This window comes from Periophthalmus magnuspinnatus, chromosome 6 (assembly GCF_009829125.3).
Source record: "Periophthalmus magnuspinnatus isolate fPerMag1 chromosome 6, fPerMag1.2.pri, whole genome shotgun sequence".
NCBI classification, from domain to species: domain Eukaryota; kingdom Metazoa; phylum Chordata; class Actinopteri; order Gobiiformes; family Gobiidae; genus Periophthalmus; species Periophthalmus magnuspinnatus.
The window spans coordinates 13,557,289-13,567,779 of NC_047131.1; the positions used below are offsets into that span (position 1 = coordinate 13,557,289).

The 10,491-nt window shown below is 39.3% G+C and overlaps 1 protein-coding gene across 1 annotated transcript; it reads right to left on the reverse strand.

The window, feature by feature from the left end:
- Nucleotides 1-3,172: 3,172 nt before the first annotated feature.
- On the reverse strand, nt 3,173-10,491 carry LOC117372867 (MOB kinase activator 2). Its single transcript, XM_033968741.2, has 5 exons — nt 10,153-10,491; nt 6,482-6,621; nt 6,275-6,371; nt 5,129-5,253; nt 3,173-3,720 (listed from the first exon to the last, which is right to left on the reverse strand). The coding sequence occupies exons 1-5, from the start codon at nt 10,221-10,223 to the stop codon at nt 3,461-3,463; spliced, it is 693 nt and encodes a 230-aa protein (XP_033824632.1). The 5' UTR covers nt 10,224-10,491; the 3' UTR covers nt 3,173-3,460.

The following is a 10,491-nucleotide window of genomic DNA, read 5'->3' on the forward strand; positions in this document are numbered from 1 at the left end:
ACAACTTTAAAAAACATTGCATCTATTGCATATCAATATTTTTAAATACATTTGTAAGATTAAATAGGTTTTTTGACATTTTGAATTAATATAGATTATTTCTTTGTTATAAAAGGTCTTTTTGAATGTGTTATAGAGTGTATAATCCAAATAACGATTACAATTATGATAAAACAACATTTATTTTTATAGTTGACCACTCACTCATTCTGTTTAATCTTTGCAGCCCTGTATAATATTGTAGTACAAATGTATTGAAACCTCTCAGTGAGTCAATGGTTCAGTGTTAGAAAGTAATGTTTACTGGACTTTGCTTGACAGATGGAGTTATTAATTTATTGGACTTTAACAGTTAGTTCTTCTATAACAGAAGACAAAATGATCTCTGGATCTATAAAGTAATCCATAACAGATGAAATGTGGGTGAAAAGTAATGTCTCTCCTCTGGTGGACACAGGTGAGCAGTGTGGGCCGGAGCAGATGAGATGAAGCCTGCACATGGTGGACTCTTAATTAAAAGAAAGCGACGTGTGTGTGACTCAGCTCTTTGGCTATGTTACCAGGTGAGCTGCACTCTTCTCCACATCCCCGTGCGTCTCTGTGCTCACATTCTCCACATGTGAAAGAGCCGTTTCAACCGTGAATCTCAAACTTCTCTCCTCAACACCTCAGTCACAGAGATCAGATGTCTGGACACATTATATCTGCAACCCGAGTCCAAGCAACCTCACTTTTCCTGACTGTGTAGGTTCGTACAATAGAAGGCCGTGGTGTGGTTTTCTGACACATTTTTTATAGGTAAAGGGATTTTATTCATCTGCTGTAGCACATTTGTTCCTTAGTATTTCTAAACTTGTACTTAAAATATTAATCACCATTCATGCATGCGGTTTGATCCGGGAATTTACCTACATTTTGCCAGAAAATGGGTATGTGTGCATGAAGCCAGAACTGATTTAGCTGCCTTTTTTTTTGGTAATTAACCATATAAATAACCAGGAATGTGGAGGGAATGGTTAGCACTCACTCTTCAAAGCAAGAAGGTTTACATGTTTCTCCCCATGTCTGGCTGGGTTTCCTCCAGGCACTCCGGTTTCCCCCATCAACTCAAAGCATGCAGCTAAGGCAGTCCTGACTAAGACTAGCTCAAGATCATGGAGATGGGTCCTCAGGTACTGCACTGTGGCACCTACCTCTTCTGATGAGATGCCACAATGGCATTGAAGGATGGGTCAAATGCAGTGGTCAGATTTCCCAACTGGGACAATAACCTTATCCTTATGTGTGAATAAAGCCAGGAAATTGCCAGACTTGATTTTCCTGGCTACAGGCTTGGTTTTCTACTATTTTAAGGCAGTGGCAATGTTCTGGCATTTTGTACTCATACATTTATTGGGAGCCATCTCTGAAAGGGGCTTTACATTATTGTAACTTCTAGAGTGGAGTTGTACCCCACTTTCAGTTAATTAACCCAAAATCCTAAAACAGACACAGATTAGATTGGGGTATTTAGGTAGGCGCCACTAAAGTCACTGTAGTTTAAATCCCTAGAAACATTGGCATCTTTGCTTTGGAACTGTGCCTAAGCTGGCTGTAAACCTGCTTATACAACAAGTAACCCTACAACACCTTAAACACACACAAACAAGTATCCCATGAGGCAATATTATACAATGAATAATCTGCCTGGAAGTTTTAATTCTGTAATTTTCAAGAGCTATCACAGAACTATCTCCCTGTGTACTCATGCATCTAAGAAGTAATATCATGCACTGCAGGAACAACTTACTTCGGCCAGGAGGTATTCAAAATGGAAAGCAGAGTGCATCAGATACAGAGGTGGGGAGGACTCAGTTACATTTACTTGAGTAATTTTTTAAGTAAATAGTACATTTTAGGGTACTGTTGTAGCAGCATATTTTTACTCGTACTTGAGTAATATTTTTATGGAAGTAAAGGTACTCTTAGTTGACCAAAAGTTTTGGTTTGGTAGTGACAAGTGACAAAAACCTTGTCAACAAGATGAAATAATTTGAACATTTTCTTGCACTGCTTTCAGATATGATTTAGTTTTCCAAATTTTTGGTCTATCCTTTGACAATTACCAGATTGTGTGCATTATTTAATTGTCCTTTCAATTACATTAACTTCAAATTATAAATCAAATGTTATGCCCTGTCTTTAAGTTACTCTTACTTGAGTAATTTCTTAGGTCGTTTTCACTCTGTGGAGCGACCCCACTTGCCCTGCTCCAGAGTGAAGGTGGAGCCACTCTGAGACTTCTTGTTTCAAGTGCCCTCGGAATGACCGTTAACTGCGGTCCGGAGTGCGACTGTTGTGTTCACAAGCGCACTGCTCTCGAAGTGAATGCTCTTTTATGTCGACCTAACTCGTGGCAGTGTGAAAATTACCTTAGACTACTACTTTATCCTACTTTATCTTAATATTATTTTGAAGTAACGTTACTCTTACTTGAATACATTTTTTTGCTACTCTCCCACATCAGATAACATGAAAATATTAAAGTGGTCAGTGGAAAGATCTTTTTGAGAGGTGAAATGTTTATGTCTATAATGATGATCCACTCCCTCCCATTGGTGATTTTTTAACTGCTTTCAAACATGCAGAGATAAGATCAGTGAGGTTTAGTTTCCATGAGACTTGACTATGAGCACAGAGCAGTCAAAAGCTGTGTCAGTATCAGTTATCATATAGCCTTCAGCAGTGTCTGTGGATACTAAACTTCTCTCACATAGCACTGTTCACAATTATCTGTACATACAAGTAGGACTGTAGGCCTTTGGTGGATTCATCTGTCTATGGTATCTTAATCAGTCAAAAGTTGGATTAATTGACAAATCACTTAATTTAGATACAGATAGTTTTTAGTCGAGTAATTGATCGGCACCACATGTCTGTAGTCAAACAAGAATTTCTTTAGTCGATTACAGCCATACCAAAAAGTAAGACTTCTATCTCCACTCAGATTTGCAGTATCATAAGAGCTTCCAGAAGATGGTGCTATTGTTATATGATAGGTCCATTCCATCATAACAAATCTCACTGTTAACAGAGAACATTTGAGATGTTCATATTTTTGTTTTGTGGTTGGTTTTTTTGGGGGGTTTTTGTTAAATAAAAATTTCTATTCTAAAAATTGTTCCAAAAGATTCATAGGCACACTTTTTATTTTAAAAACATTACAAACAAAATATAACTAAAGCAAATTAAACATATCTTAAATATAACATATGTCCATTTTTGTGCTGTTTATTCACGCGTCGTAACATGAAAGCATGGGGCGGTCTGAAATGACCATGGCTGTCTCTTGACCTTTGTCATACAAGAAATGCATCTTTGTGCCACATGCAGTATTTACACAAACATTGTAACAGGTCCTCTCACTTCTGCACAGGCTCCATGTTTAGTCTTATGAGAACATGCAAGAGTGGATCAGAGCCTAACTGCCACTTGTCTGCTGCCCCTGCCCCAGCCCCAGAGCGGAGATCAGGTCCTGCATAGGCTGTGTGTCCTCAGGATCCAACAAGCCGTGCTGCAGGCTGAACACACTCAGGTGGGTGAAGAGCGTGTTGAGGTGAGGCTGCAGGCCCAGGACCAGAGTCTCCCTGTAGTGGCTCCAGTAAATGTGTGCCAGTGTCCGGAACAGCAGCAGGAAAACCTTCTGCACCAGGAAGATGAAGCCATTTGGGAATGCCGAGCCTGGACAAGGTCAGGGGGTTGAATGGTGAGAAGGTAAGACTGATAAGGTAAATTAGTGATTGGCTGGGGTTTAGGTAGTATTTAGATTACCTTCTTACCTTAAATTTTTTGACAATGCTTTATTTGCCATGTTTTATAAGTTTCACTTTCGCTTTTGACTTTCTGAATGTCCCCTCACTCTGCTACCGGTGTTAAGTCACTCCCCCTTCAGAGCGCTATCACAACAAAATTAGTGCGCATCCCACTAATGAAACTAATGCACATCAGGTTTGTCAAGTTGTTGTGTACAGTTTAGTATCATGTTTTTTTATGCTTATGGAGAATTGTCTTGTGGGAGCATAGGTGACATAAGACTGTGAGCTGAGCATTGCACAGAATCTTACAGCTAACCATGAAGAGGATATGAATAGGGCCCGGGACAGTTGTTGAAATACTCTAACATACATGGATGACATCTAAAACCTCTTCATGCATGTTTTTGAGGAGGGAATAGCATTACTCAACATTACTCAGAGCTCAAAAAATCAGTTTAGCATAATACCCTCTGTTTAAGGATAACCAGCAGTCAATTCCTTTAAACCTTAACTTTACCAACAAATTATTTTTTTCCAAACAATGTGCATTTAGACTATTGACTTGGTTGTGGACTATTGATTATTTGAAATGTTTAATTCCTAATTTAATCAAATTTTGTATAGCCCTGTCCGATGCTCTTTGTGTCACAATCAGCCACATTTCTATGACAGAAGTGGGTAGTGTCTCTGGATTAAGTGAGGTGGTTGTAGCCTGGGAACAAGAGCAGCACAAACTAAAGTGGAGATCTAAGCTGATTTGACCCCTGTCATCCCATGGAATCAACAAGATTACAGCTAATGAATAGATTACAAGATAAAGTAAGCATTGGCGCCACTGGCATTTGCATAAGAGACCTACATTTTGCAGTTACAGTCTTTCCTTTTTTCCTTTTTGTTTTTTCCTTTCAATCAAGGAAATTTAAATACATATTATTAATTTGTATACATTCTTTAATTTGAATTTTATTATAACTTTTATTCCTGTTGTAGTGTATCCTGTCTCCCCTTTGCTCACTCCAGCCATGAGAATGTGGCTGTTTGCAGTGAAGCATCTGGATGGTTTGTTGTGGCAACTGCTGTGAAAAATGAGAGCAGCTGAAGGGATTTTTGACATAGTCCATTATAGACATACCTGACACACCTTTTATAATTTAGTGTTGATGTAACTTCAGCTATAAATTGTTCTAAATGTAATGTACAATTAACTTTTTTCATTGACTGTTGTGGAAGCTGGCATTGATTGATTGGTAGCAAAATGGCCCTAAATACAGTGACAACAGACATATACCGTTTTACTGCGAAGTACTAGCATGGCTGTGTGTGGCTCTGTGTACCTGCTTTTGTGGGAAAGACCTCCTCATCCGTCAGCAGGTCTTGGATGTAAGACATGGCATAGTCGAAGTACAGAGGAGCAGAGCATTTCAGCTTCCTGCCCTGTTCATCGGTCCACGTGTACACCCTGTGAGGCAAACATAAAACAAAACACTGCTTAGTCACAACATTAAGATAGAGTAATGTCAGAATACACTGGAGTGGATGCCAACACCAGTACTTTACATGTTAAAATCTGCTTATATGCTGTTTAGAAGGACAATCTCAAGACCTGCATGTGACCATATATGTGACCTATATCGTCCAAGGGTACGTATTGCTTGATGAGATATTTTATTTATATGCATATGTGTGTACATAGCTGGCAATCCAGCCATGACTAACCATACCATAAAATTGGGATATTAACAATAGTCATTTTAGTTACATCCCATCTCAGTTAAATGTAGGCTATTCACATTTTCATAAACATAACGTCCTCAGATATGACTATGTAGACATATTCAAATTAAATATACCTTGTTGATTTATTTTTACAAAATAATGGTCAAACTGTTGATTGACATCTTGTGTTAAGTTCACAGAAGACAATTATCCAGTCAGAAAGTTAGATGAACCACATACTTGGGTTTCAATTAAAACCAACTCTGATCTGAATCATCACTACTTAAAACCCAGTACCTGCAGCCAATGATTAATCAGTGCTAGTGCAGCCTCAGCAGCTCATTGAAGTCATTCTGGAGGTTCTTTCAAAAGAGGAATGACATAGCCTATATAAATAAGAAAACATACAAGTGTTTCTCATTCTCAGTATATGATGAAGGCTGTGTTCACACTTATACTTGTGTAGTCCTGGCTTGTGCTCAGTCTAATGTAGACTTGGCTTGGTCCTGTTCCAGTCCTGGTTTAGTTCTGGTCTTGTCTAGGTTTAGTTCCAAGGTTAGTTTTACTTTGTGACTGTTGTACCTTTTTTCCACCAAGTGTGCAGGTTAATGAGTGTACCTTTAAACCAAATGAGCATAGGATGTTGTCAGAGGTCTAATAGGTCAATAATGCAACATCTATTTAATTACATGCCATATACATGTTCACCTGACACAATCTATTAAAAGTTCCTGAAGGTTTTTAAACTAAAGCAGTACACTTACGTGTTTCCTGGTCCACAGGCTGTGGGGCAGGTGCTGGGGGTGCAGAACTCTGACAGTGCGCTGGAGAACAGGTTTATGTGCTTGAAAAATGCCACAGCTGAGGACAACCACAGCATTACCACAACATTACCACAACATACACAACTGCATCTCTTTTTCTGTATAGTCCACAGTTTTGAGGAAGGCCCCCTGAATGCCTTTACTCACTGTTGCTGGCAAGCCACTCTGATTTGTCGACTCCAGGGGGAAGTGTGGTGAGGGTGTGCATGTCTGTGGTGGTGATCCTCTGGCACACGTACTGCGGCTGGAGATACGGACGCTCGTCCAGGTTATTGTTGTTAATGCCCCTTGAGGAGACACAGCATGGTTAAGTTAACTGAGTAAGAAAATATAGTAAAAGGTATAGAATAGTGCTGAGTTTGACTATGGAGAGGTCAGCAGATTCACTAGCCCTCCTGCACCAGTAGATAAGACCCTCTCCTATGCACAGACAGTATAGATACAAATGCTGTAGTGGACTTTATAACCAGATAAAGCAGAAGTTAATGGGATGAGCACAATCAATGCAGACACACTGTAATTTCTGCTAATGAAGTGCTGGGCTACAGTGGTTAAGGCCCCACAGCTGAGAAAAATGACTTGGCAAGATACTGGCTATATCTCCTTGGTGTATTATACATGTACTACTCTGTAAAGGTGTGCTGCCTAACATTTCTAATGTTTATTGTTTTTATTTCTCAAAAATACCTTGAAAAAATCCATTCTTAGTGGGCAACTGGGGTTGCCTCTCCACAGGGCAGCTGTGGCTACAATAGTAGCTTACCGTCACAGAGTGGAGTGCAAGAATAATGCATGAAATTTAGTCTTTGAGTGTCTAAAAAGCATGGTAAAACTGATATGCATCATTATAATATTCCATAGTACCTGTTGACATTCTGTGCAACTGTAGTTTGTGTTGTAAAGTTGTCATAACAATTGTGCGATGCAGGCGCATATTGCAAATGCGCCTTTGTGATCTAAACTAGGACACAGTATTTGACACCATGCAAAGTGAAGGACTACACTATTTGCTTGGTGTAGCCTGCTGTAATGACCTAACCTGGCTGTAGATAAGTGACTGAGGGCCAATGGAGGCTGTCAGCTGTTTCTCAGACTACCTTTTCTCATAGTGACCTTGTTGCTGTGATAAGGGAACACTGTGCTCTGTGTAGGGGCCCTCGCACTGTTAGGGCCGATCAGAGAGAGAGGAGCAGGGGCCAAACAGCACGGCTTTGTCCACGCTAAAGGTCAGAGGATGGAGGAGGAAGTGCGCTCTCAGGCAGGAATGTAAACACAGGCGCAGGAACACATGCTTTACTCTATGTGTTTGTACTAATAGTTTTAAGAGGGAATTGTTGGTAACTAAAAATGTATTAGCAGCTGTTCATTAAAGGTCATATATTACCCAAAATGGATTCTTGTGAGCTTTTAGCCATCTTATAATGTTGTTATCTCATTAAAAACATACCCTGAGTTATGTTTTGTTTCATTCACACATGTTTTAGAAATCCTTTATTATTGTCTACTGTCTATATCTCCAGTGCTCAAAACACTCTGTTCCACTTTGTGATGTCATGAAGCTTTAGTTTTCAACTTAACAGCTACCTTTTACCTTTAGTTCAGTAGAGATTGGCTATTCCAAGGCTGAAATCATGCAAATGATTCTAGTGAAGGTGTATGGAGTTTAAAAACACAGCGGAGTACTTCCTGTATTAACACGTGACATCACGAGGTGGAACAGAATTGAAAGAAGAACTCAGCCTAAATATGCAGGGTTTGTGTGTTAAATGTGTGGATGAAACAAAACACCACTCCAGGTATGTTTTTGATGAGGAAGTAAAACTACAACTAGCATAAAATAGCGTAATATAGGAATAATGGCAATTTGCTGTAATTTGTTGAAATTGAGCCATACAAAAATGCATGTAAATTGAATGTTAGTACTAGTAATTTGCAATACGAGTAGCTGTAACTTCTATTTTTAATAGTGGCAGGTTAAAAGTACAGTATCTAACTTTCTGGAGGTGGCACCTGGCACACCACCTGCATGATCCCATGGAAATAGAAAGTTAAAACCATACTTTGGAACATTCTCCATGGAGATAGATATGTTTTATGCCATTCTATGGAAGATTATAGCCAAAGGAGCAGCACTTCTATGGTTTGTAGAGATGCAAACCCACTCACAGTAAGGACACATGATTTTCCGAGCTGTAAACACAACCTAAATGAACAATTGTGCTTTTTTTGTTTTTGGCTAAAAAGTTACATACTATGGCTTTAAGTAGTACCAATAAGTAATAAGTAAGCATTTCTAGGTGGGTAGCCGGAGTTAAAACTAGACAATACCTCTTTAACAACAGTCAATACTTAATCACACTTTTTACCTCTTATTACAGTATCATTGTTTGTTTGACATCAGTAGTAGTGGTAGGATTGGTAGTACGGAGTAGATAGTACTAGGTACAGGTAGTAGATGGTAGTAGTAGGTACCAGATAGTAGTACTAGTTGGTAGTAGTAGGTACTAGATAGTAGTAATAGGTGATAGAGGTAGTAGATGGTAGTAGTAGGTACCAGATAGTAGTACTAGTTGGTAGTAGTAGGTACTAGATAGTAGTAATAGGTGATAGAGGTAGTAGATAGTATTTAGATAGTATAATAGGCAGTAGACAATAGTAGTACATGGTAGGTAGTAGATAGTAAGAAGTAGTAAATATCAGTAGTAGGTGGTAGTAGTAGACGGTAGATAGTATTTTATTATTTGAAAAAGGGCCAGTACATGTTAATGAACACATGTATTATATGTAAATATGTCAGATTATAGCCACAGGTTAGTTTCCATCTGTTGTCCTTGGACCAGTTGATTAGAAAGCATCCTCAGAAAGCATGTATATATGTGTGTGTATCATTAAAATCACATTTAACAAAACATAACAATATCACAAACATTGAGATGGGTCACATTAGGATCGCACAAAAACAAACAAAATAGAATAAGGGCAGGGGCAGACAGGACAAATTTGTAACCACAGTGTGTAGTACTAGGTAACAGAACGTGGTAGTAAGTAGTAGTAGTAGGCAGTAGTAGTAGATCGAAGGTGGTGGTAGTAGTCGTAGTAGTTGTAGTAGTAGTTGTTGTTTCTAATAATGGTAGGATTTACTGGCAACAAGCAAAGTTGTAGTAGACTTGATAGTGTTCAACATAATTAGAGAAATATTTGTATTGCATTTCATACCTTCATTCTATTCATTGGCAGTACTTTTCACTTCAGTTACCCTGCTTATTTTACAGTGTAGAACTACCTTTTTATATTTCTGTTTAGTATCAGGGGAAGTACTTTTGTTAACATCCTGCTCTGCCTTCCCTCACCTTAGCACACAGACAGGGAAAGAAGGAGGAGGAGAGAGGGAAAGAGAGAAGGAGAGGGAGGGCCTCTTGTAAAAGTAGTTTTTTGTGTAAACAAAGCTCTCTCTCTTTCTCTCTCTCCAGCCCGTACCATGTGTTTACCTTACACTCCACCATCAGGGCCGGCCCGACAGAAGCTCCACAAAGACAACTCATCCCAGAGCAAACATTTGCATTGCAACTGGACCCACATATAAGTACACACACACAAGCAGCATCCTCCCTAACTATTTTTCATCACTCCCTTGCCTGCTGCTACCTTCTCTGATGCCATCGCTCAAATATGTAGCAAGTGCGTAATCTTATCTCACCACATTCCTATCTTAAACCATTAGCTGTAGAGTTTTAGCAAGTAACTTTACCACAAGCTTGGTCTCCTTTGGATAATTTGTGCAATGACGTAGGTGTATAGTAGTAATTAGAGGTACTCACAGTGTTTTGATGTCAGACGGTTGAAGAGTGGTGTCGTCCGCTTCCGAGGGGTAGCTATGGCAACCCCCCATGGCACAAGGCTAACAGCGCTCCTCACAGTCCCACTTTTCCATATCTCCAGGAGCTGTTTTTTTTTTTTTTTTTTTACCTCACGCTAGCAACATAAGGCGACCGACAACAGGCTGAATCTAACATGGCTGAGCTTCGTGAGATCACCTAACCATTCGAAACAGTTAGAAGAGAAAGAGAAATGGTAAAAGGGAAAAGTGGTTAAAGTTATTGCAGCTGTGCGCTTCACTCTCGGACTCCAATGTCAGGGAGAGAGTGGGGAAGTCTTTG

Excerpts from the sequence above, each read along its gene's own strand:
- LOC117372867 (XM_033968741.2), bottom strand. The coding sequence starts at position 10,223 with ATGGGGGGTTGCCATAGCTACCCCTCGGAAGCGGACGACACCACTCTT. Across the intron at positions 6,622-10,152 it reads CCGTCTGACATCAAAACACT|GGGCATTAACAACAATAACC; the intron begins GTGAGTACCTCT and ends TGTCTCCTCAAG. Across the intron at positions 3,721-5,128 it reads GGTCTTTCCCACAAAAGCAG|GCTCGGCATTCCCAAATGGC; the intron begins GTACACAGAGCC and ends GACCTTGTCCAG.